Genomic DNA, 27449 nt, shown 5'->3' on the forward strand with positions numbered 1-27449 from the left:
GGTTAGATTTATACTTTAGAGGTAGATTTGGGTTGGAGAATCAAAGCCCTACAAATTTCCAGTTAAGAACAATGGTCTCCATCATCTTTCTTCTTCTATCCACAGATTTTGTGGAGAGACTTCTATCAAAGCTCTCCAGGATCCTTGCTTAGTAACACTACTGTCTACTCTGGCTCCTCCCCTCCTCCCTCAGCTCCTCCCAACTGCACCCCCTCTCCTACCTTTCTGTTACAGTTTGGATCTAAAATAATAACTAGAGTCTTAGGCCAGAGTTTCAACTCTGGAGAGTCCAATACATCAGGCCTAGTTACCCGCCCCCAGATTAGTGGCAAAAAGTAATGGTAGATGGGAGCTTTACCTTTAAGTAGAGGAAGAATTAGGGCCAGAGGTGAGAGGTATACATAATTAGGCAGTGAGCACAAGCGGTGGTCCTTATCTCAATTCTAGTTCTTCAGGATGGCTCAGGAAGTCTTTGTCACTTGAGGGAACAAACTGGTTCCCATGAGGTGACAGCTGTGTGGTTTGGGGGTGCTGTGTGGATAAAGTTATCATGAGGTGATATATCTCTGTCTGCCAACCAGCGTCCATCATGACTGTAGGTTTAGAACAATAATGACAGACTTCTGGTGACTTCACAATTGTTCAAAAGAGGACATGGTTAAAAAAAATCTCTTATCTTCGTGCTTTCCACCCTGAGGGGGATAAAATAGGTTAGATATCACTAGTTCTTAGTCACTGCTTGAATGAATGAAACACCTTTGTGCAAAGTTAAACAGGAATCTAGCCCATAATAAAGCAGACAGATAGAAAATGAAGAGACAGATGCAAGGCTTTATCCAGCTTTTAGTTACCTTGTGGGCCCAAAGGAAGAGACAGAACTTTTCAGCAAAAGTGCTTTCAAAGTACCTATTCTACATGTCCCTTGAAAGCTTCTATGTTGAAGGTTTGGTCTCCAACAAGGCAGTGTTCAGAGGCGGAACCTTTGAGAGATGATTGGATGATGAGCGTTCTGGCTTTATGAACTGGTTAATCTATTTATGGTTTTCAATACCTTAATGGACTGGAGGGAGATTGTAGCAACTTTGGGAGATGGACCTCCTCAGCAGAAGGAGGTTGTTTGGGAGCCTGCTTTTGAAGGGTATATTTTGCCCCCAACTCCTTCCTTTTTCTGTTTCCCAGAAAAAGAGGTGAGTAGCTTTGCTCCATCCTGCATTTCCTGCCATGATGTTCTGCCTAACTAAATGCTAAGAAACAATGAGGCCAAGAGACTATGGACTGAAACTCTTGAGCCATGAGCCAAAACACACATTTCTTCATAAGTTGTTTATCCTAGCCAGTTTTGCACAGCAATGTGAAGTGCAGATGCTGAGTCTAACTGGCGCCATGTTGTCTTCATGGTGGAGAAAGGGGAAATCCCACCTCCCAGGTGATGGATGGGCCTGAATTCCGAGAGGCAGGGGCAGGGACTTGGACTACAGGTTACTGGACACATCAGTCCTGTGCCTTGAACTTGCCTCGAGTTTCCTGTGACCTGACACTATATGAGCCCAAACCAGCTCAGGCGCCACTACGCCATGCCACATGTCTCCATGTTCCTGTCCTGTCTCCTGTCCCCTGGCTCTCCTCCAGTCAACATGGCGTCCCACTTCAGCTCTCCACTGGAGCTGATCTGGTTTGTTGGTATTGTTTTTCTGCTCTATCTTTCCTCTCTGGCTTTTATGACCCCATTTTCTAACAGTGTTAAAAGTGTATTGGAGTTGTCTTTGTGACAGGAGCCTAGCGGTAGATGTTGACTTTCTAAAAGACTCTCAATTCAACCTCTCAAAATGTGACTTCTTTGTATCTTGCCGACTGAATTGACTTTACAACACATGGAAAACTAACATGAAAAACTTAGTTTTTCAGAATTCATCCATTCTCAGTCAAACTTCAGCCCTCAAGCCAGGCACTGATGGCTCACGCCTGTAATCCTAGCAACTCAGGAGGCAGAGATATGAGAATCACAGTTCAATGCCAGCCCAGGCAGCAAAGTCCATGAGGCTCTTATCTCCAATAAACCACCAGAAAACCAGAAGTGGCACTGTGGTTCAAGAGGTAGAGCACTAGCCTTGAGCTGAAGAGCTGAGGGGCAGCACCCAGGCCAAGTTCAAGCCCCATGACCACCACTACCCCCCTCAAAAAAAAAAAACAACAACTTCAGGCCTTGTTGCTTTGTTGCAACCACACTTGTCAAGATCCATGACAATGTCAGTGCTGCCAAATCCAAGGACACTTGCTCAGGATCACCTGGCCAACCCTCTTAGCAGGAGGCCAAAGTTGGGCACTTCCTCCTAGCTTCTTTGACTTCTCAAAGTGTACCACTCACACCTCACAGTTTCTCCCTCCCAGAATCTTTGTGGGCTCCCCTTGCAGGCTGTACTGCTTCACTAGACTCATCCTCACACTCAAGGATGCTGATGGCTCCTCTCTCTATCACCATCTCATTCTCCCAACTCATCTTTTCACTGCTCGCTCCATGCAGGTATCCTCCAATGGATGTGTCCAACCTGACACCACCCACATTTTCTTTTTTTTTTCTGAGCCCAGCAAATGATGTGGTTACCCCTCATGTCCTCAGTCCATGACTGCTGAACTGGCCAATGAGAGAAGTATCAAAAGACAAAGGAGGTACATTAACCTTCTTAAGTTTATTTGCATAATGATTCATGCAACGAAATCATTATTAGCTTGGGCTCCACAGGAGAAATTTCGAAGTATGAATTTTAAAGGGTGAATGCAATAACAAAGTAGTTATTTGATTGGTTAACGTTTGAGCTGTTACCTCTTTTTTTGGACTAATCGAGTGGAAAGTCCCTGATGTTATATTTGATGCTTAGGTGGCCACTTGAGAGGAGCCACTCCATTCTGAGAGCTTAGATTTCGGTTTGTTTATATGAGTCCAGGAGGGTACCTCTGCCTCAGTTAAACCTCTTCCTGTTCCATTATTTTAGCAAAAGTAATCAAGTACCTACACTGTTGGATTTTATGAATATAACATGAACAGTACACTTGGTAATATGATATGTAGATTATTTATTAGTGAGGCACAGAAGAAAATCGCCAATTATTTCCCTAGGAGAAGTCCACTGTATTAAAGCAGCAATTCAGAAAGCAGACTCATAATTCTGAATGCATGCTTAACCTTTAGGATTTTATCCCAAACTATAATTTTAGTGCTTACTAAAAGAAGATACCAAGCTGACTGGGAATCCCTGGTATGACCTTTCTTTTTATTTGTTTGTTTATTTTAATAAATACTTTTAGTAGAAGTGTCTACTCCAATATCTTCATTAAAATGAACATGAGGAATCTTTTATTTCAATATGTAATAAAATTTTAAATTTTATGCCCATGGTTTTTTCAAAGGTCTTTTTCTAGTCCCTTCATTATGAATGTGCCCTGATATCAAAGTGAGTAATCTTATCAAGATTTCTTATGAATTTCACCCTTTCAAAAATTTTTGTGTAGGGCTGGGAAGGTGTGTTAGTAGTAGAGTTCTTGTCTTGCATGCATGAGGCCCTGGGTTCGATTCCTCAGCACCACCATAGCAGAAAAAGCCAGAAGTAGCCCTGTGGATCAAGTGGTAGAGTGCTAGCCTTGAGCTGAAGAGCTGAGAGATAGCACCCAGGCCCAGAGTTCAGGCCCCAGGACTGGCTAAATAAATAAATAAAAATTTTGTATAATGTTAAATGTTGGAATTCCTGGTTTCTTTAAATAATTGCTTTTTTTCTTGCTATCTTCACCCTATATTTATACTTAGTCTGAGGATTCAATAATGTCTTTCTCTGATGATTTTTTTAAACTTGGATGAATTCTTTTATTATTAGTATCATCTTTACATCATTGTACAACATGGTTTCAATTCAACTTATGAATACAACTAATCTTGATCTGTGGCACCCCTTGTTGGATGACTTTTTAAAAAGCTGTGTTATTTGTCTTCTTCCTTATTGTGTCCATGGACTATAGATCAGAAGAAAGAAGCTGGGGTGAGAAAGACAGCATTTAGCTTCTAGTAACGGTTGTACTGCCAAACAGCTATATAACCTAAGTTTATAGAGCTAAAACGTGCTTTGTTTTGTTTTTGAAGGGGAGACTGACATCTGTAGTGTTACATATTTGCCCAGTTAGAAAAAGCTCAAGAAACATAAGACGAAGTTACTGTTACTTGCATCCTCATTCTACAAATCAATTACAACTTTTATTTCTATATTTTTTAAGTGTGAAGGCCCACTCAGTCCTAAATGCAGACGAAACTACATCATCCTCATCTAAAATGAGAGAATACGTCTTCTCTACTACCAAACAACAAAATTGTTTCCTTAGGACTCCCTCCATTGCCAACTGATGCCTGCTTGCTAAGGAAGAAGCCTGCTTGTTCTCTAAGTTGTGTTTTGTTGGGATGCTATTAGAGATTGAAGTTGCACCTGATCAAGCCAAGTATCAATCAAGAGTCCAGGTCATCTGCATATCTAGGACAAGCATCTGCCCTAAGCATCGATTATATTTTGCAGTGAAGGACCCTCCATCTCTCTATTCCAATATCCCCTCTCTCTTCCAGGTTCTGAAAGCATACTAATGCTGCAGCACCCATGGCTTGGAAGAGATGGGAAGACATTATCAGCACAGCAATCAACTTGGGTGGTGGCCAAGCAATTCTTCTCCTTCTTCTCTTCCTTTTCCCCTGCTTATCTCTCTTTCAGAGTAGAGCCTCACCATCTCCTACAACCCACTGTAGTTTATGTTTCCCCTAGATGCCCTCAGATCCCCCTACCCATCATACCAAATTGCCAGTCTTTCTACACTTGTCACTATTGAACACTGAAATTGCATTCTCCGAATCTCAGCTAAACAATGGAAGAAAAACAATTTAATTACACTAACTGGCACCATTCATTCATTCATTTAATTTGCATTTCTTGAGTGAGCTTGCAATTGAGACATCATTCAACTTGTATTTCTTGCATTAATGTCAGATATAGAATGGTTGTATGACATAGATTGGTGTAAATGATATTTCCAAATTAACTAGGAAAAGATACAGAGTTATCCATCAATCAGATGTGCTGTCAAACCAAATGATTTTTAGTTGGCAAAATTTTAAGTTCCCTACTGGATAGAGGCCATGAGGAAAATGGAGAAAGAAACAGATGGTAGAAAAGAAAAATGTGCCCTTCAGGCTACTCTACATATAGTATAAAGAGCCAGGAGGAATAAAGGGGGAAATGCTCATAAATCACTTTTGTCTCCCATTAGAGAAATGAGTTTCAGTGTTTCATCAAATTCCCTTTAAGCCACCATATCATTGTTACTGTAACCCTGGGGGAGAGCCCTTAGATTTGATGGTAAAGAATGGATCTGAGGAAATGAATTTGATAGAAACTGTACCATTCTTACCTCTCTGTCTACTCTGAAATCCAAGTAGCATGTCTTATGATGAATTGATTTGCTACTGTAGGAACTAGGGGGCTATAGTCAGCTGTACAACACATCTCTCTGAGCCCCATGGTGAAGCCTACAATATTCCAAATGCAATGCTTTTATGTCTCAATGGGGGGGTAGAGGTGGGGGCAGAGAAAACAGCATTGCTCTGCCTTGTATGTAGGTACTGGGCTCTGTCTGTGCCAGCTAACAACAGCCTGGATCAACACATAATCTCTAATTGAGAAGACACACACCAAGCACAACCATATTCATTACAGCACTATTCATAGTAACCAACCTATGGAAAGAGTCCAGATGTCCTACAGTTGATGAATGGATCAAGAAAATATAAACACAGTGACAGAAGTAAACTTTTTCTTGCTGGAAAAGACAACATATGGTCTGGGAAGGTGGCTCAGTGGTAGAGTGCTTACCTTGTATGCATGAAGCCCTGGGTTCGACTCCTCAGCACCACATAAGCAGAAAGAAGCTGGAAGTGGTGCTGTAGCTCAAGTGGTAGAGTGCTAGCCTTGAGCTGAAAAGCTGAGGGACAGTGCCCAGGCCCAGAACTCAAGCCCCACAACCGACAAAAAAAAAAGACAATGTATATGTGTGTATATACATATGTATGCATATATATACATATATACACACGTATATATGAACAATAGAGTATTATTCAACCATAAGAAAGAATGAAATTACATCCTTTATAGGGAAATGGATGAACTAGAAACTATATTATATGAAGTAATCCAGGTTCAGAAAGATAAGGGTCACTTACATAGTTTCTCTAATATATGGATGCTAGACTTAAAAGATACAAAAAATAAGAATGCAAAAGAGAATACTGGGGTGGTGTTTGGCACTCTACTGGCCCTCAGTAAATGGCACTAAAAGCTGTTAACATCGGTTTTTGTTTTGTTTTGTTTTGTTGCCAGTCGTGGGGCCTGAACTCTGGGCCTGGGCGCTGTCCCTCAGCTCTTCAGCTCAAAGCTAGCACTCTACCACTTGAGCCACAGAGCCACTTCTGGCTTTTTCTGCTTATGTGGTACTGAGGAATCGAACTCAGGGCCTCGTGCTTACAAGGCAAGCGCTCTACCACTGAGCCACCTTCCCAGCCTCTCACATAGGTTTTTTTGTTTTGGTTTGGTTTGGTTAACAAGTAGATCACACTGAAAGCTCTGGGTAGACCTGAAGGACAGATTATGTTTGAGTTCTAAATAAATGAGGAAAAACTCTGTGTAGTTAAGGTCTTTCTTGAAAGGAAGAGGAGAGGAGAACCAGGAAGTGCCTACCAATCCTTCCTTCCAGGTTTGCCTCAGGCACCCCCATCCTCAGGACCCCCCTCCCCTAGGGCCTGGGGAAACGGAATCAGACTCAAGATCAGGAGAGAGTTGCCTATGAATTCTCTCTTCCATATTGCCTATTTCTCTTTGGCATTTCAGAAGTTGAAATACCTCTCAGAACCAGACTCTTCTATGTTCCTCTAGGTAAGGCCAGAGGCAAGTGGGGGGAGGGGCAGAGGGAGGCATAAGGAAGAAGAGTGGAACTCTCTTTCTCCCAGTCTTTTTCCTTATCATTTCCTTGTTGTGCCCACAAAATCTCCCCTCCAAAATCCAACTTCCAGATTTGAAAATACAATACTGACAGACCTTTATTCCTGTCTTCACTCTCAAATGTCCTAGAAAGTAAAATTTTGGTATAATACCAATCACTGGGGAGAAGAACTCTTTTCTCCCTGCCCTCTAGTGAATTAGATTGATCCAAGACAGAATACAGGAACATTTTTTTTTAATTTGGTTTGGTGTTTTCATGTGTCACAGAAGCTTTCCTAGTGAAGAAGTGAAGCAGACAGACCCAGGGGTTTATATGCGCTTTTAAACAAAGAATGATACATTATAGAGACATACGGAAAAGAGAAATGTTTTGAGACTTGGTAGGAACTGAACAGGGGAAGGTAAACACATGGAGAGAACCTGGTCTTCTTGCTAGCAAGCTTTGTTTGTGCAGGTCCATCTCAGTGCTAATTTCATTACTTTCATAGCTTTAAAAATACCCCAGAACAGAGAAATCATGGCAGTTTTTCCAGGGGTTTCTGCTTTTAGTCAAATAAGGAAAGCTCCAAGAAAGCTTTTCTACAACCATTTTAAGTGTTTCCAGTCTAAAATAATCCTTATGCCAGAGTAGCATACCCTGAGTAGGATATCCTGAATTTCTTTTGTTGTAACAATATAAATCAGACAGAGTATTAAAACTTTTCAGACTTAAATGCCTGGTCCAGGCTTACCCTGTCATATTTCATCTCTTCCTCCAAAAGGATTCTCAGAGTCTTAAGAGGATAATATTTTTTGTTGTTGTTATTTTAAGGCTTTGGGAGCATGATACTAGAGGGAGCTTCTAAATGGCACTTTGCTAGTAAAATCTTGAACCAGAGAAAGCATAGGCATCTTCACGACTGACTCATTGTAGGTCCTGAGTCTTGTGATTATGTGTATATATAACCACAGACTCACAGCATAAATTCTATTGGTATTTTAGACAACAAGAGTGCAGAACACTTCTGAATTTTATTCTGTTTGTTAAAGTTAAGCTCTCACTTCTTTTTCTCATGGTCTTTAATGGCACTGTAATTCTCTCTCCTTTGGTATCGTGATGCCTTCTGTGAAGGCATGAAACATAACATTTGAGAGGCTCTTCTTTCTTAACTTCTAGATAAGGCAGAAAACAGACAGGCCTTACTCTAAATTCTCAGTCATTCTTGAATCAAGCTACAGTGCTACATTTGCAAAACAAAACAGTATGCACTTGGCTTCTTGAAATGCTTATTATGAGTTTCCTCTTGAGGTTACTGCATGGCAGTGGTGGTATATGTGTCTTTCTGTATTCTAATATCGCCAACATTTTCTGATTGCTTTAATTCCCTGAGTTAAACTCATATTGCAAGTTACTAAGGCAACAGATAATTGTATCACCGCTTAGCCCAGGATGCTTTTTTGCAAGTCACATTTTTGAGGATAATTCTTTTGAACCAATAATTGTTTAAGTTGCTTCAAAGTTATAGCAGTTATGTTTTCCATGATACACATCAGCATCAAGAGAAATGCAAATTTCAGAACCCCAGAGCAACATTGTGAGACCACCAGCAGACAGATGTTACCTCACTCAGCGGGTCCGGCCTGAGAGTTCCCACCACACACACATTGCTACTGGTTCTGAGCAAGCCCAATGGAGGCATCTCATTTAAATATTTTGGGGTCCATTTATTGGCAAAATATGCATATTGTTCTTTCCTCTCACTTAAATTTATTTTCATACTGTGATGTTTCAGTTGTTGTCATGAAAATAACCTAGCTACTCAGGATGCCGAAATCAGAAGGATAGTAATTTAAGGCCAGCCAGAGTGAAAAGTTACCTCAACCAATAGCTCAGTATGGCCATTCATGCCTGCCATCCCAGCTCTGTACTGATTCACGCCTTTTATCCCACATGCATAGGAAAATGAGATGATTAAGGTCAAAAGCCCTGAGGGGAAAAACCACAAAACTCTATCTGAAAGATAACTAAAACAAACAAACAAAAAACAGGGATGTGGCTCAAGACACTCTAATGCCTACCTCACAAGCCCAAGATCCTGAGCTCAAATTACAGTACCACAAATTAAAAAGACCTCTTCCATATAAGTGAGGTAGAAATTTATTCTAATATTTTTATAATAAAATAGTTTCTAGTGTTAATTTAGCCTTTAAAAACTTGTAGTATTACTTTGCTTCATCCTGGTGCAACTTGCTTTCTATTAAGTCTTTGTAACCAGATGCTCTCCCACGAGACTGCAATTGAATTGGGCTGCAAGAAGTTCCGGTGGACTGGAGCAGAAGCAAACACCTGCAGACTCACTTGGTTGTGGAGAGCCTTCAGTTCCTGGTGGGTTCTTGGCCAGAGGCTGCCACCCTTATGCTTCTGCCTGGTGAGCTTAGTCGGCCTTTACGTAGCTCAGATCACAACATGGAAGCCGGCTTCCCAAAAGTGAGAGAACACAGGGTGCTTTCACAGTGTCACCTCACCTTGGTGACACTTTGTCCTTCCATCATGTTCCTTCATCAGATGCTGCCTATTCACTGGGAGGAAAATCAACTTCTACGTCTGCAGAGGAGGAGCACCAACTACCCCAATACAACTATGTAAACATTCATCGGCATTTCTCTTGTGATGTTTTTGTAAAAGAAAAATATTGTTTTTATTCTTCTTTTGTATTTCTCCTTTCCTTTCAGTTAAATAACTGGCCAGCCCTCCGTTCCTTTACAGATTTAGGAAGCTGAAGGGAAATATTAGACGTCTCTAAGACCTCCTGGCTAATTCCTCAGGAAATAAAGAGCGTTTCCACGGATATTCAGAATGGCAGCTTCCTTGTGGGGTACAAGCAATGGATTTGGTGGGAAAATACAGAGAGGCAAAGAGAAAAGCAATGGTCTGGAGAATCTGACTGATGCTAAGCTGTATTCTAGGTCACAGATGTTAGAGAGAGGTGTGGTGAGGGACTTACCTAGAAGGTAGGACATCATTTGCCTCACAAATGATCTTCACAGCCCTGGAGCAGCAGGGGAAGCCTGATAGGCTACAGATCTGAAAGGGACAAGAAGTAAACAAGAGCTGTGAGTGATGTGTGTGAAAAATAAACGCCACCATTCCACCTTGGTACCTATGTTTAAATACCAGAAGGTCAACACAATCTGGCAGGCAGGAATGGGGCAGTGGGGAGTTGTGGTAGTCACATTTTTCATCATTGGGAGAAATATTTTAGGGGGAAAAAGCAATTTTAAAAGAGGAAAAATTTATTTTGCTAGTTCAAGTTTTGCTGGATCCATTGCTTTGGGCCTGAGGTGAAAGAACACCATAACAACAGGAATGTGTACCAGAAGAGGCTTCAAACCCTATGACCACCAGGACGTGGAGAGAGAAAGAAGGGCCAAGGACAAGATTCATTTTTCTAGAGCACACTCCCAGGGACCTACATCCTCCAATGAGGGCCTTCTTCCTAACTACACCCTCCAATAATGCCATTGACCTATGAATCTATCAAGGAACTCATACACTGATTAGGCCAAGGATTGAGGACTTTGGGGGATCTTGAGGGTTTAGCTTAATGTATTAAGTCAATGTATTATTTCATGGAGTGAAGAACACACAGGTTTTAAAAGTGTCTAAGATGGGAATGTTGCAGGGGCCATGCAAGACTTTAGATGCCTCAGTGATTTAAGATCATCCATAATTGTCAGTAGTCTCTCCTTTTTTCAAGTTTTAATAGCTACTGCTATTATAAGGTGATACCCTTATAGCCCTGCCCGTTTTGCCCTTGGTAGCTGCTCACAGCTCAAGATTAATTTCTGTTTCTACATAAGGTAAGCAGAGAGATTGACTATGTCAGAAGGGGAAAACATTCACTTGAGCCAAACAATCCTATTCCAATAAAAGGTTCTGAGGCTTAGAAGTAGTAAAAGTTCAGCAAGTCCAATGGAAATGTAAGCATAAAAGCATGTAATTTCTCAGCAATAGGTGTTTCTTTTTGCCTGTACTAGTTAAAATCTTCCATCTGACTGACATCATAAGCATATTTTCTCCTTTCATTAAGAGCTCTTCAGATATATGTTACTAAATCAAGAAAGTTAATGAGGCTTTAAATGAAATAATTTCTTGGCTTATACTAATTAAGCCAAACTATAAAATGAATTTGAATATGCTGATTATCCAAACATAAAGACACATTTTTCACATGAAATAAAATGTATTCAGGTCTACCTAATTCAAATGTGTACTAAGTGCTTAGTATACATAAAGGAAAAAGAGAGTTTATAAGATTTTGTCCCTGGCCTCAAAGAATGGAAATTCTTGCTGGAAAAGAAAATCTTTAAATTTTTCAACACTTAAATAATATGCAAAGCTATTACAGTCAGGAGCCCAAAGATATAAACAGACCACAATAGCTAGGAGGCAAAAGCTCCAATACAGCTTGAATGGAGAATAAGCATACAGTTACTGGTGTAACTCAAACCAGCTTCTGGAGGTAATGAATCCATCCAGAGCCATTCTGAAAATCTACAACCCAGTGGGTAACAGGAGTAACGTGTCCTGGAGTTGATGGTAGCAGAGGTGAGGGCAGAGGGAGATTACCATCTAATTTCTTCTAGTTCATAGGCACATGCCAGATGAACTGAACATACATGCACAACTGGATTGTAAATAAATGTAAAGTCATGAATTCATGACAGAAAAAAATCATATCAGGAATTTTAATAATTTAAAAGTACACTGACTATTTCATTAATTAAATTAATTTAATGCAGACCAGTTCTGAGTTTTACCTCGTATAGGAAAGTAAGGCCAAGCATAGTGGTGTATACCTATAATTACAGCTTCTTAAGAGGCAGAGACAGAAGGAAGGTCTAGTTTCTGTTTTCTGCAGAAAACCAGTTTTCCTAGCATCATTCATTACAGAGTTCTTTTATTGAGCGTATTATTCTAGCTATTTTGTCAAAAGTCAGATAGTTGCAGCTATGGGGAATGGTTTCTGCACCTTATATTCTGTTCCATTGATCTTCATGTCTGTTTCTTTTCCAGTAGCAAGCTGTAATTGTTACTATAACTCTGTAATATGATTGAAAGGCTGGTATTTCCCTTTTTGTTCAAGATTACTTTTGATATTCAGATCCTAATATGTTTTCAGGTGAATTTTAGTGCTGATTTTTCTATTTCCACAAAGAATGACATTGGGATTATGGTGCAAACTGCATTACATCTATAGATTCCTTTTATTGATATAATAATTTTCACAATATTAAATCTTTCAGCTCCTTCCATTTTCTTCTGCTATCTCCTTCAATTTCTTCAAGGATTTTAGCTTTTATTGCAGAGGCCTTTCACTTTCCAGCTTAAGTTTATTCCTACATATTTAATTTTTGGTGCCATTATATTCATTTTGGTATACAGAAAAACTACTGGGTTTTGTATGTTAATTTTTATATCCTGCTACTTGGGGTATATTATCAGGAGTATTCAAAAGCTTAGTAACAAATCTTCATAGAGTTAGACTGTGGCAAACATTTCTTGTCAGCTTCTATTTTTTGTTCCATATAATTCCAAGAAATGTTTCTCAAGTCCCATCCTGTATCTCAGGATTCAGTTGAAATCCCTTACTATATTTCACATGATTATATACCTGCAATCTCAGCACTCAGGAAGTTGAAACAGAAAGATTTCAAGATAGAGGCCAATGTGGGCTACATAGTTAGGCTCTGTTTCAGAAAAACAAGAATAAATAAATAAACAAACGAATGAATAAATAGCTTCTACTAGGGAAAATTGGGTTCCAGCTCGTGCTAATGGCATTATAATGCTGGACTGAGAGAAGCAACTAAAGCAGAAGTTTCTTCTCTCCAAATTCGCTCTCCTCTCCCCTCACTACACATACATCATCCTTGTTTCCTGGAGAAAAAGTGGAAAGCATTGTCATTGCCAAGCAACCTGGAAAATTCATTTTTAATGACCTGAATCATTGCCTTTCTCAAAGTCTGAACAATAAAAATAGTACCTGTCACAAAACCCTCTGCAAAGGGACTTCCCCTAAAGTTTTCTATTACTCCCCCCACTCATTAGGCCCAAAAAACAGTACTCACTCTTCTCAAATATACCAAAATAAGCAATGCAAAAAGGGCTATAATTTAAAATGATAAGAATAGCAATAGTGGTTATCCCTGGACAAGGTTTTAGATTTTATTTTTAATATTCTTAGTTTTCAAATGTCACTGTATTACCTCAGTAATCAGAGAAGGTTGGTTTTTAATAAAACGATGGAACTTTACTTGGCATATCATCACAATTATTTCAGAAAGGTAGCAAAATATCTAGACCTCACTAAACACACCGAGAATGTTAATGATTCTTGAAAGACGATAAATTATGGGAAGTCTCTCTCCCTTTTGTGTGTTATTAAATTTTCCTGTAATGACAACAAACTATTTAATTACAGGGAGGATTGCTCTTCTGGAACTCAAGGGTACAGAATAACTTTAAGGCGCATATACTTACGAAGCCATAAAATACAGGTTGTGTTGTACTGTTATTCCACTTTCAGAATAGATTGTCAGTCACTCTACAGAATAAGCCACCTGGGGCTCAAGTAGATAACATGAAAACAACCAGAAGTGGAGAGGTGACATAATAGAGCTGTTTGGTCTGTCTCCATGTGCCACAAGAGAGCAAAGCCTGTTTTAATTACTAGACATTTGAATTTCTGATAGATATTGTGGCCAAATTTAAATCTTGTTAATCCACTCAGGCAGCTTGACAATGGGCTCTTTTGCAGTCCTTGGAGAGAACTGCAAATTCCCCATGTTCAGATTTGGGGTGAAGCGGCATTATTCATATAAGAGCATGCAGTGGAATTGAGGGCTGAATGTTAGACTATATTCTTTAACCCATTAGAACCCTAAGTGAAATGATACTGTGAAAAAAAATCAACTATAAACATAAATGCTGTAAAGTTATAAAATATGATCCAATGTCTTTATTAACAACATTTTACTCTAAAGTATTCTCATTAAAACTTTCTGATGCCAGGTGCCAATGGCTCATGCTTGTAACCGAAGCTACTCAGGAGGTTAAGATCTGAGAATTATGATTCTAAACCAGCACATGTGAGAAACTCCTTGGGACTCTTTAATTAACTACCAAAAAACCTGGAAATAGAGCTGTAGCTCAAGCAGTAGAGTACTACTCTGTAGCCAAAAAAGAACAAAGAAAAAGAAAAGAAAAGTAAAGAAAGAAGGGAGGGAGGGAAGGAAGGAAGGAAGGAAGGAAAAAGAAAGAAAAGAAAGGAAGGAAGGAAGGAAGAAAGAAAGAAAGAAGAAAGAAAAAGACAATCTCAAAGACAGCACCCAGGCCCTGAGTTCAAGCCCCAGGATCAGCACAAGAAAATAATTTTTTATATAATTATAAGATAAATGAGCTGGGCACCAGTGACTCACACCTATAATCCTAGCTATTCAAGGAACTGAGATCTGAGGATCATGGTTCAAAGCCAGCCCAAGCAGAAACCTCTATGGGACTCTTATCTCCAAAAAACTACTCAGAAAAAGCCAGAAGTGGTGCTGTGGCTCCAATGGTAGAGCCTTGAGCACAAAGAGACTCAGGGACAGTGCCTAGGCCCTGAGTTCAAATCCCAGAATGGGCAAATAAATAAATAAATTTTTAATTTTCAAACTTCAAAATTTTAAATCTTCAAAAATTCTTTTGACTAAATTTCAAGCAGTGTTCTTTCTTCCAAAGCTGGCCCTTTTTTTTTTCTTCAGTTTTAGAAGGTAAGCTCCACAAACACCCGAAATTTCCCATTCTTCATTCTGCCCACATTGAGGCCAGTGTTCAGCACCAGGAACTTTCAGAACACTGAATGAATGCCACACCGCCTGCAGTAGAGCAGAGGCCAGGCCAAAGCTAAGTCAAAAAAGCACAAAACAAGCATGAAAAAAAAAAGAAAGGAAGGAAGGTGTATCTGCCGATGCTTTGAAGATTTCTAGTTAATAAGCCTGAAATTCATAGAGGAGATTAAAAATTTTGAGCTTGTCTTTCATAATCTTTACACAGCCCACATGTAACAAAAAGGCCTTGAGTGGATAATTATCAAACATGAATATTCATTTCAAGGGCAAAAAAATTCAAAGTAAAAGATATTCTCTTTTTTTTCTTTTCAAAAATGTACATTCATCTTTCTCCTGGCTGTTCTGTCCATGGATAGGTAGCCCTTTGTATACCAATAGTAAATGTCTTCCTTAAAATTCAATAAAAACATAATTTATATGATATTGAAATTAGGCAGCTAAAGGATGATCATATTTCCATTTCAAAGACTTGGGATCCTAAGAAAAGAAAATCACCCTGGATGAATAAGCTTTATACCCAAATGCCAGTTGGAACAAAAAATGTTTCTAGGTTTCTGGTTTCTAGGCACACCTGGATAGAGTTGACTATCTTTATTCAAAATCAACAGAGAGGGGAAAATCGACAACGCTCAGGAAGAAATATGGATCACCCATTGTTTCCTCCCTTGCATTTCTGATCCTATAGGACTCTTAGATAACATAGAAAAGAACAGCAGGGAAAAAAATGTCTCTATCTTCTAAGTAACTGAAGCAAACATAGATGCAAATGATTAATATGCTTTCATTATTTGGACATCAATTTTCTGACATGCTTACCTCAAACTATACAAAGTTGAAGTTCATTCTGCCAGCTCTGAAATGTGTGGTAGGTTTCAGAATGCCTTTTAGTCCATTCTAGTTTATATTGGGCTTGGGTTCTTCGTTGAACAGAACCAGTAGCCAATTTGCTCATTTCTTTTGGCCTCAGTAAGCACTGAGGCCTCCCTGCTCCCAGACTTGCAGTGTCCTTGCCATAAGGCACCTTCGCATCTTTGTCTCTCCAAACTCAAGGCCCAGCTGGAGAGCTCGGCATCATGGACCACAGAGTTGACAGTTTCTGTTTGTGTGGACACCCAGTCCCTCAGCAGCCCATGCCCACAGAACGATTTCGATGTCATCTATGGCAGCTGGGCTTCAAGGGGTGAACAAGACTGTAGAGAAGACAGGAGCTATATTTCCTCTCCTGGGTGGATCCGTAATTTAAATTAAAACAGACAAATACAACAAGTTAAAACACACACACACACACCTCACATACACACACAACCAAAACAAGGACTTTAAAGAAACCTCAATAAGTCCCTAAACAAACCCAAAGAGAACAATAATCAAATTAAGAGGGCCCATCTACCAAACCAGACACCAAGCTCTTCAGCAGATTCAAACATTGTAACTCACACAGGAAACCTGTAGGAGAGGTACTCTTCTCCTCTCAGTATAAATTAAGTCTCGAAGTATCTACCCATGGTTACCAAGCAAATAACCATTCAAAGCCTGAATTCAAACTCGTAAGTGGAGTGGTGATGAGCTACTTTTCACAGTTTTTAAAATTTAAGGCATATTCTTAATGATAACCAAACTCAAAGTGCCTGGGTAAGTGATTTTTTTAAGTTCAGGTTTACTAAAATAAAATCAATTTGGTTATAGTTTTTAAAAAACACAAATATTAACCAGCCACAGTGGCTCACACCCATTATCCCAACTACCTGGTGCAGAGATTGGGGGATATAGCCCAGGCAAAAAAATGAGTTCGACTCTATCACAATCAATAAGCCAGACAAAGTGGTACATAGCTATGACCTGGGACACACTGAAGGATATAGGAAGGGGGATCACAGTCCTAGGAAGGTCCCAGCCAAAAAGTGAGAACCTACTCTACAATTAGGTTGGTGTGTAGCTCAAATGATAGAATGTCTGCCTATCAAGTGCAAGACCCTGAATTCAAACTGAAAAAAATTGCACTGAAATTAAATTATTTCCTTATATCATAAACATTTCATCTTAACATGAAAAGAGGTAAGTCACATGGGAAGCTAGAATGTTTGATTGTCAGAGTCACAGAGAAGGCCTAAACCTTCAAGTTCAAATTTATGTCAACAACGTAGCCCTAAATTTTACTCATGGAGCTTCATCCCTTTTTCTGAAAAAAAAAATTAAATAAAAATAAGAAAGCAAATCTGCTGTCAGAAGACATGTATAAGTCTAAAGCCTTTGCATTGGATTTCATTATGAACCTCTTCACTTTCTATCTGCCATTTATTGTGATTGAGGTCCAGTCACTTACTGCCCACGGTCCTTCAGACCTGCACACTGGAGTATCTGTTGAGTTGATGAACACTTACCTGGTAATCGAAGACTAACCTGGTACCTGCATGTAATACTGCAATTATTATAAATGTTTTCTTATTAATAATGCTTTCCAAATTACTGCCTGAACTTCCTCCCTCTTTACTTCAGTAGTCACACCTCTACTCTCCCTCTGAGCATCTCCTGGGCTCTGTGGGATGGGTTGTGGAGAGACTGTCTATCAGGATGGCTACCTACACAGGCTGCATTAGTGGGCTTGTGGCTCATAGCAGCTCAGGAAGAGACTGCAAGACTTGTCTGGAAGTCCCAGACTGAGGGTGATGAAAGTCTTTATATTTTGTATTAAAAGTTCTAAGAAGGCAACCCTAGAGCTGTCTAGAGTAACGGCCCCCACACCACCTGACTGTATAGGAGCTAGAGAGAACATGAAGGCAATTAATAAGCAGCTAACAGCATAATGAATGGTCCTGCATCCAGCCTCACCCTTGTGCCTTCTAGGCATAATAACCAATAATGTCATATTTGTCTTAGGTTTTTCAGGAACTTGATATTGAAAAGTTCCTAATCAAATAGGTTATCCCCTTATCATCAAGTCATTCATTAATTATTTCAGGTATTTATGCAACAATTTATTAGTACTATGAAGAAAGCTTAAATGGAAATCATATACTTTGAAACTTCTAAGAAACTGGAAAGCTGGAAAAGATTCAAAAGAAAACAATTCTAAGTTTTAGTTTTGTTTTTGCTATGTCTGGATTTTTAAGGGTGGCTTGAAGCTTTCTGAAGCAAGACTCTGAGCCTGGCACTCCACATTAAACACAGAATACTAAAAGCCACATCTATTTCCTATCGCATCTGTCAAAAATGTTCATCCATACTCATCCTGCTGGCTCACACCTGCCATCCCAGTTACTTGGGAGGCAGAGAAACCAGAAACCAAAGAAATTAGGCAGAGTGCAACAGCCATGCTCCAGTTCAAGCTGATACATACAGGAAGAGGGTTTTAAGATTTAAAAAAAAGACAAAATGAGAGAAGGGAAAAGATATACTAAAAAGAAAGTAAATAAATACACACTATTTGTTCCTAGATTTCCAACCAAGCCCCCAAAACATGTAAGGTAGCAAAAAATTGAACCATTCTTCCAAATACCACAAAACCCAATTGCTTTATTCTTGGGGAGATGCTGCAATAAGACTTAGGAGGAAAAAGTCTTTGTTATCCCTAAAATAAAGGGAGAAAATATAGCCCAGATTTTAAAAAAGAAACAACACCTGAAATGAATTACAAAAATAATAGCTCAATCATTTTTGGTCCAATAGTATAAAACACTGAAATAGAGGAAGACTGAGTTCATATGCATAACTATGAATTCTTTTACAATTTAAAATGTTAATTATAAGGGATATATTTAGAATAAGAATGTAAACGATGAGCTTCTCTATATCATGAGTGGAGCAATCTGAACTGAGTGGCTAATGAGTACTAGACTTGAGGTTATTAATGACAAATGATCCATCAGGTCATGTACTCTGCCTCCAGAGCTGAACGTGAATAGTTGGCTTCTCCTCTTTTGATACATCTGGGAAAGAATTTTGTCAACAGTGTGATAAGAGAGAAATGTCACGTTCTGCATTTCTGCTACTCAAATGAGTGAGATACGATACTGGGATAGTGGTGGCGGGAGGGGAATTTGGAAACATGAACAAAAGCACAGAAATATAAATCGGTATTCCGACTGGGTTCAGTTAACTCAAGTCCCCACAGTACTGGAAGACCTCTTAGCAGAAAACAAATGGACATTTCCAACTTTGGCAGAGAGTTACTTTCAGCCATGATATTTTAAGTGTAAGAACTGAAATTATGGCTCAGATTTAAATAACTGCAGTTTTGGTTGAAGCCACAGATTGCTAACTCTAGCCATCTTGCACAGAAAAGTAATTTAATGGAAAGATTGAGAGGCTCAATAATAAAAGCAAGGCTGGAGGGCCTAGTTTAGAAAATAAGAAGTAATGAAGTGTTCCTGCTAGATGGTAACAATTTCAACCCAGATCATAGAGCAGCACCAGCCCAAGCCACAGGCCACCTCCATTACCACAAGGAGATGAATGAACCTATTCCATCTCCAGATTCTTGACTCAACTGCTAGAGCCACACAGTCACTTAGCTTGCTCTGCATGAGAAATACCTTGTAAACTATCTGACTTTAAAAAAATCAGCTGGATAAAGGATTTTGTTTCTCTCTACTGGTCAAACACAAAGTCATTTCCACAGACATTTTTTTTTTTTCTTTCCCTAAACCCTTCGCAGAACCTTGTTACTCTCATGACTGTAAACATTCCCATTCACATCGCCGGGTCATGTTAGAATTTAATTCTGGTCATTTAAGTGCAGGCAAAGCTAGTATAAGACAGCTGAGGAAATGGAGAACAAATTTCTTCTTTTAAGATAACTTCTTCAGGCAAGAGAGCTAAGTCTTCCAGAATGAAAAGAACTATCTTGTCAGATCAGAGAGAGGAAATTGTTTCTTTGAGGAAACAGAAACTCCACTCTGATGGCTGAGTCTTTATCCTACTGCCCAGGGTCTCCTTTTGTCTGATCAGTGTCATTAGTTCTATGGAAATGACACATTGAAAACATTATTCAGTTGCTATTATTTGGTCCCTGTTAGAATTAAAATCTAAGTTTGAGTTTGTGCTGACATTTACAAGATACTGACTGAATTCTTTCCTCATGGTTGTAGAGTCTTCCTAATTAGCCAAATTTGGAGTTATTATTTTCTGTTTATGCCATTCAGTGTTATCAGAAGCAGGCATCCTTAGGTTTTCATAGTTTTATACTGCTTTTTTGGTGGTGATCAGTCCACTGGAGCCTTCTCATCAATGATTCTTGATTACACATGCCCACAGGCAATCATTTATTTGCTCTCTTATCGCTACAAGCTATGCATAACCAGACTGTCACCATAAAAAAATAAAACATTCATTTCCATCTATCCTACCTCAGGCTAAAATCCATTCTCCAACCCACTATATTTCCTCCATACAAATTTGTTTAAAAAGGAGAAGCAGGGAAGATAAGCAAGAGGAATAGAGAGATGAATATGAACAAAGTACTTTGCATGCTTTATTGAAATATAACCATAAAACCTCTGCACAATTAATATATAATAATAAAAGAGAGAAAAGAGAGAAAAAAATCCTTTCCTATGTCTAATCTTGTCTTGGCATCTGCTTCTCAAAACATGTGAGTAGACATAATAACACTTCATTGTCCCTGATCCAAACAGTATCAACAGTTTCAAATTCTTAAAAAGCTTACCCCAATCCTATTACTGTCCAGTAGCCACCCTTCATTGGTTTCCAGTGGTTTCCAACACACCACTATGCTCCACCTAGTCAGCTCTACTTTGAATTCTCCCACAGAAGCTCCTTCTCACAGCGGGGCCTCCTCCCTGATCTTCAGACCAACCTCCCTTCGTATTCTTTCATCGTGTATGCTGCTTTCTTCTCATAGAATGCTATTTCTTTCCATTAGACATATTTGAAGTTAATTCTTCCAGAATCAATACCAGTATTGCCTATGGAGTACACTCAATATTTTGATATTTGATATTTGGATGCCACTGATTTGTTTATGTATGAACTTTTATGAAGAGATAAATTGAGGTAATTTTACAAAAGAAACTAAAATGTAATGTCTACTTCCAATATTCAGACAGTATAAACTTGCTCATCATATTCGGTTAACAGTAAACATGGTAGTGGACACAAAAACAGCTGATATGATCATAGCTTTATGTGTCACTTGGGCTTGTCACTGTGCCTGATTGTTTGATCAAACACTAGCCTAGATGTTGCTGTGTAGTATTTCATGACTAGCATTAATATGGACCTTCATAATGTGGGTGAGCCTCACACAGTCAGCTGAGGAATGATAGAAAGAAGGAATTCTGCCTCAAAAATGCAGCACAGAAAATTTGTCTTCGGCCCACCAGTTTTCCCTGAAGATCTCAACTCAATACTGTAATATAAACTCCTAATTTGATTTCCAGTCACCCAGCCTGCCCTACAGATTTTGAACTCTCCAGTTCCAACAACTGAATGAGCCAACTCTATGAAATAAGTCTCAGTGTGTCTATATCCTATTGGTTCTGCTTCTCTGGCGAGCCCTGCAATATACAAACTTGTTTTTCAGTCCAAGAAATAAAATAAGAAAACTTAGAAAATTAACAGCACAAGGCAAAAATATGTTGCTCCAATAAATAAGTTAATTGTAGCTGTCAAATTTTTACTGCAGATTCCATGGAGCTCAGGTGTTCAGCAGAGGGATGAATCATAGTGTAAAGGAATCTGACTGAAGCATAGGTGCAAAAGCACTTTTGTGTTTCAACTTAAAGCTATTTGGAATTGTAAAATTCATTTGTTAACATCTCAAGTCCACCTTTGTAAATTGCATGTCTCTCATTTGGTCTGTCCCAGCTTTGGATAAAGTTTGCTTCTGCGGAGAAAGAAAGGAGAATTCATGACCTAGTTAGACTCAGGCAAATCTAATCTTGCATGTTGATCAAATTTTTACTTAGCAAAGATACCCTTGTTAAAACACCTTGAGAATGCCCTAGTAAGAACTGACAAGATCCCAGTCTAAATGGTAACAGAAAACCGGAAACCATGGTTTTCCAATGTTATGCTCAGAAACATCTGTGTCTTTGCTTCATTAGAGAGGCGATTCTATTTTAACATGACATTTTTAAAAGGCTAACTTTTTCATTTTCCCATTTTATACACCCACTCACTCACTCTTCTGAAAAAAATATTTTTAAATTTGGCAAACCCATCTTTACCTCCCTTTATACCATAGCAGACAAAAAACAGATCTGTGATTGCTCAGTCATAATCAATTAACGCAATTTATAACCCCGATTAGCAACAAGATTAGCAATAAAGCAAATGATATTAAATAAAAATTGTAATGCCTGATTAGGAGCTATACTGCAAAATGTATAAACAGTTCCTTAAAGTCAACAACAAAAAACAACACCAACAGTCACCTCACACAAGAAGGTAAAAAGAACAACTGATTTTTTTAAAAGGAGGGTATTCATCAGATCCCCAGCTCCATAAAAAAAAGAAAGAAAAAGGAGAGATTTCCAGTATCATATGTTATTAAGAAATGTGAATTGAAACATTGATAAGATATCATTTCATAACTATTAGAATGGACAGAATACCAAGGGCTGACTCTACCCAATGCCTGCAAGGATGTGGGGCAGAAGAAACGCTCATTTGTTGCTGGTAGAAATGCAAAGTGGCACAACTACTTTAGAAAACAGTTCCACGGTTTCCAAAATGAAGCACTCTTATCATTAGGTTCAGCAAATCCACTTCTTTAAGCATTTGCCTAAATATACTGGAAGTATATGTGTGCAGAAGGTATATACATGGGGATGTTTATAGTTACTGAATTCATATTAGTAGAAACTTGGAAGGAGCCACAATGACCTTCAGCAAGTGAATGGAAGAGTAAAGGTCCAGACAATAAAATAATATTCAACACTAGAAAGAGCTATGAATGAGAAGACAGAAGAAACAAGTACATATGAGTAAATGAGAGAAACCAATATGGTTAGGCTCCAGGATTCTAATGGTAAGACATTCTATAGTGACAATAAACAAACAAATAAACAACCAACATTTGCCAAGGTTTAGGGGAAAACAAGTACTACCTCATCCAGGAATTCTAGACTGTAATAGTCACCAATGAGTGTTAAAGTCAATTTTGATGTCAGTTTTTAATGAATGTGAAATCACTTTTAACTGAATCACTTTTAACTCTCAGTGAGTGAACAGGCCAGCTGGGCCAAGGGCCTCAATAAGGAATGGAACAGAAGAGGAAAGAAAACAGAATTCCACAAAATCATTGGAGTTCTGAGAACACAACAGTTTTCTAATATGACTCTCTTACATGATCAGATCACCACAAGCATATCATTCACATATATATATATATAATGTTTATATATATATATAATGTTTATATATATATAATGTTCAAACTCAAATATAAAGTATAAAGGAATAGTTTGAAGCACCAGGACAATTATGTGGACTAGTGGGGCTAAGCATACTAAAAAGGAAGACATTTATGCAGGGACACTGGTTAAACAAATTTGGAAAAGAAATCTCCTCTGTAGTAATGAATGCATGCCACTACAGTGAAGGATCAGATCAGTGTCGGGGACAGGATAGTAGAGCATAAAATTGAGGAGTCTTCAAGGTCAGCCTGTGGAATGCTTTGAATATTAAATTCATGAGTTTAATATCCATTGCCTTCATTCTATCTGAGTGAGGAAGGGACTGCTGATGTTGCCTGGGTAATTTACAGCCAAGATTGTTCCATCAGTAGATCTACACCAGTCTAGAAAATGACCTATTACTGATGTAGATCTTGAGACTTTGTTTTTGAACATTAAATTTTAAGTCCCAGAAGACTATGTTGATAAAGATGCCCAAGATAGAGAAAGAAGAATCTGGAGCTTGATACAGAAATCACTGACAGATTTGGAAAGTATCCACAAAGAAAAAAAAAGAGAAGCAATAAAAGATGAGTTTGCTGGGCTCCTTCTCTTTACACAAATACTTACAATGACCCTAGAGGCCTGTGATGTACAGGGAGAGAAAGATTAAGCTCTTCAGGATTAGAGGGCATTGGGCAAATGACAGGATACTTGAATGCCCTCAAAATTGATGTATTTTTATCAGCACAACAAAGACTAAATTTAGAGCAGGCTTTGCTTGTTTTATTACTAGGATTACAGAGTTAATGAATTCACTTCTTCTTTTACTTTGATAAGGGTGCAATAAATGAGGCTGAGAGGCTGACAACGAAGAAAATGTATGTTATCTATAAACAGAAACACAATTCTTTAGAAACTAATGAGAGAAGTACTGCCAACTTAGCTTGGGGAAAAAATGAATAGGAGCAGTGTCCCAAGGTTGTTCAGTGATACCCTTATATGGCAAAGATTATCCAATATCAAGAGAAATAAGCTTACTCCATAATAAGCCATAGCAATCTGTTAAAATGCCTAGAATGAAAGGGAGAAAAGGAGAAAATAGAAGTGACTTTGGCACTGGATGTGGGACACAGACATTATAAAAGAGCTTACGATATAAGTTCAAAAGTAGCCTGGTGCTGATGAAGAATTGTCAGAATTGGTTAAGTTGAAATTGGCTGAGTGTGAAAGAGTATTCTAGAATGGGAAGGTGCATGAGCCCTATAAGAAGATGAACCATATCATGTTGGAGAAGAAACTGGAAAGTGATGGACCATCAAAGTGAGTAAACAAGGAGTTTGGACTCTTACTAGTGGGTGATAGAAATTTACCAGAAATTTTTAAGGAAGGGAAGCAACAGATTCTTACTTGTGCTAGAAACAATCACTGCAGTGCAGTTGTGCTCATGGCCTAGCTAGAGGCCAGCACACAGTGACAGTTGCACTGAGGGAAGTATAGGGGAGCTGTGCTGGGTCGGAGGTATTATGAGTTGGGAGCAAGACAATCCATAGAGGCACAGTTAAAGGTGACAAAAGAATTTTATTTACACTAGAAAGGGGCCTGTGACTACCTTGTCCTGGGCTAGCTACCCAGAACCAAGAGCAGGCTTGACCTCCAAATGTCCAATGCTCCAAAGGGCAACCTCAACCTTTATTAGGCTGCAAAACCTCTTATTAGTCAGTCTATAATCCCTACTAGTTGGTCTGCAAACCTCCAAACCTCCAAAGGGGCAAACTTGATCTTTATTCCTCCTTCCTCCTTCCTCCCTCTGTACAGGCCTTCCAGGCCTCTTACCTTCCCAAAGGCCTCATGCCTCTCCGCAGACCTCTCACCTTCCTGCAGGCCTCTCCAAAGGCCTCTCTGAAGGCTTTTCTCCTTCCCTCAGGCCTCTTGCCACTTTTCTCTCTTCACCCACATCTCTCTTGTGTCTTCACCACCTCTCTCTTCAGATCAGCCTATATATAGGCTATGCCCCTGCCCCCACTTCAATGGCTAACTGCCCACTCCCCAACTGCTCCTAGCCTGAGGGCAGCCTGGCATGTGGGGCAATGGCTTCAGCACCAGGCAGGCTTTGATCCTTCTGGTTATTACAGAGGAAGGGTATTTGATATCGAGTCCTTTAGGAGTCACAGGCTTTCAAAAGCAGTTCTCTTTTGGTCAACTTTTGAGCAATAACCCATTCTTTTTCATTTCATTTTAATAAAGCAACCTGCCCAGCCATATCACCTCTCAGAAGAGAGGAGAAAGGATGCATATAAACAATACTTTGCTTAGGAAAACAGAATAGTCTTCCCAGCTTGTTGGGAAGCATAAACAGGATGCTATATGCAAACTTCCAATGCTATCATCCTTCTCTCATTTCATAAGAGTTCTCATTTGATTGTCACCCCCAACGTATGAGCCCAAGGACTGTATCTTCCATCTTTAACATCTGACTATAGCCAAGTTAATGCTCTTTTCATACTTATTGTTGGCACTAATAGAAACAAACACTTTGACAACTGAGATTCAAAATGAAATAAAGAATACAAACAAAACAAAACCTTGAGAGAGACATGGGAGCTAGCCTCAGTCCCCATGTAAACTCCTCACGTGAGATCACAAATGTCGTCAAAAACTTGAGAGTTTGAATTCATACTGACCTGACTCCAGTTCCAAAGCTAACTCTTCTTTGTATTCTTGTGGGTTTTCCAAGGTCCTCATATGTTCAAAATCAATGCTATCTGATGCAGGGAGGAGTTGAGATGACTTAGAATTAACGCTTAGATTCCACCAATTGTCAGTACTTGGGGGTATCCATTAGTAAGGGATTTAGCTACTATTCCTCAACCCCATGGGTATATTTCCCTAAGGAAATAAGACCAGAGTCAGCAGTTTAGGGCTGACACAACTCCAGAAGTCTTCTGGGACCAATTTCCTTCTATCCTTAATTCTCAGCGTCACCTCAAAGGCAGAATGGCTGCTGAGCACAAGCAAGAAAGGATTCATCTCTCCCTGTAGGAATCTTCCTGGAAGTAACTTTTGCTCACATGCCAATAAATCTGAACTCAGTCATACACTCATACTTTACTGCAAGATGTGCAAAATTAGCTGAAAATCCCACTTTTCAACTGGGCATATTGCATTGGGTTACTTTATAAACATGGAGAAATGGCATTCGATTAATAATTAATACCATTCATTATAACTTTCATTAAATTTTAGACCATTCTCCCTTAACATAAAAACACCCCACACAGAATTTAATATCAGGTCCCTGGTGGGTTTTTGTTGTAACCAGTAACATAACAAATGACCAAATGAAGAATATTTCTGCATCTTTTTTGGGGATCAGTCTTGGGCTTGACATCTGGGCCTGGGTGCTGTCTCTGAGCTTCTTTTGCTCAAGGCTAGTGCTCTACCACTTGAACTACAGTGCCACTTCTAGCTTTTCTGAGTAGTTTATTGGAGATAAAAGTCTCATGAACCTTCCTGCCCCAGATGGCTTCAAACCATGATCCTCAGATCTCAGCCTCCTGAGTAGCTAGGGTTATAGGTGTGAGCCACAGTCCCCCAGCATATTTCTAGTATCTTTTATCAAATCATTAATGTATCTTTTAAAGCATTCAATGGTATTTGACTTAGACAATAAGTCAACATTAAGCTAGAAGTCCACTTATCTTGAGTAATGAGTGCTTTTTATGATCTTTACCTTTTTATCTCATTAGATTTATACTTTTAATTTTGCCATATTTTATTTTGGTTTATCATTTGGATGTGATTTTAACCTGTTTTTTAATCTAAATCCAATATGCAATTATCACCCAGACATTTTCTTAATTATTATATTTTCCCTTAGTTTAAGAATTCTTATGGCGATTAGGTGACAAGATGGCGGAGGAGAAGCTGGAATCTGAACAAGCTCTCACATAGAAAGCAGTTTTAGAGTTCCAGTGAACAGTCCTAAGCCAGAGAAACACACCAAGTGTGCCATCACAGGACAGAGAGTTAGACAAGTGAGAGAAAGCCAAGGCAAGAATACACATCTGAGCACTAGCCAGCAGCCGCCGGTGGCGGCGGCGGCAGGGTCGCGGTGGAGACCGCAGCCGGGCGATACCTGAGCGCTCACACAGAGAGTCCGGGACGAAGGAGCCAGACGCAGCGGGCGAGCGGATTC

The 27449-nt window shown here is 39.2% G+C and overlaps 1 protein-coding gene across 1 annotated transcript in view; it reads left to right on the forward strand.

Annotated features, from left to right (window-relative positions):
• Window positions 1-1055: 1055 nt before the first annotated feature.
• Window positions 1056-27449, forward strand: part of Smlr1 (small leucine-rich protein 1) — a 70040-nt gene continuing 43646 nt past the window's right edge. Inside the window, 2 exon segments of the mRNA XM_013026780.1 lie at window positions 1056-1187; window positions 2375-2521. Of these exon segments, the coding sequence (XP_012882234.1) occupies window positions 1056-1187; window positions 2375-2521 (279 nt within the window).

Source organism: Dipodomys ordii, unplaced genomic scaffold (assembly GCF_000151885.1).
Source record: "Dipodomys ordii isolate 6190 unplaced genomic scaffold, Dord_2.0 Scaffold97, whole genome shotgun sequence".
NCBI classification, from domain to species: Eukaryota; Metazoa; Chordata; class Mammalia; order Rodentia; family Heteromyidae; genus Dipodomys; species Dipodomys ordii.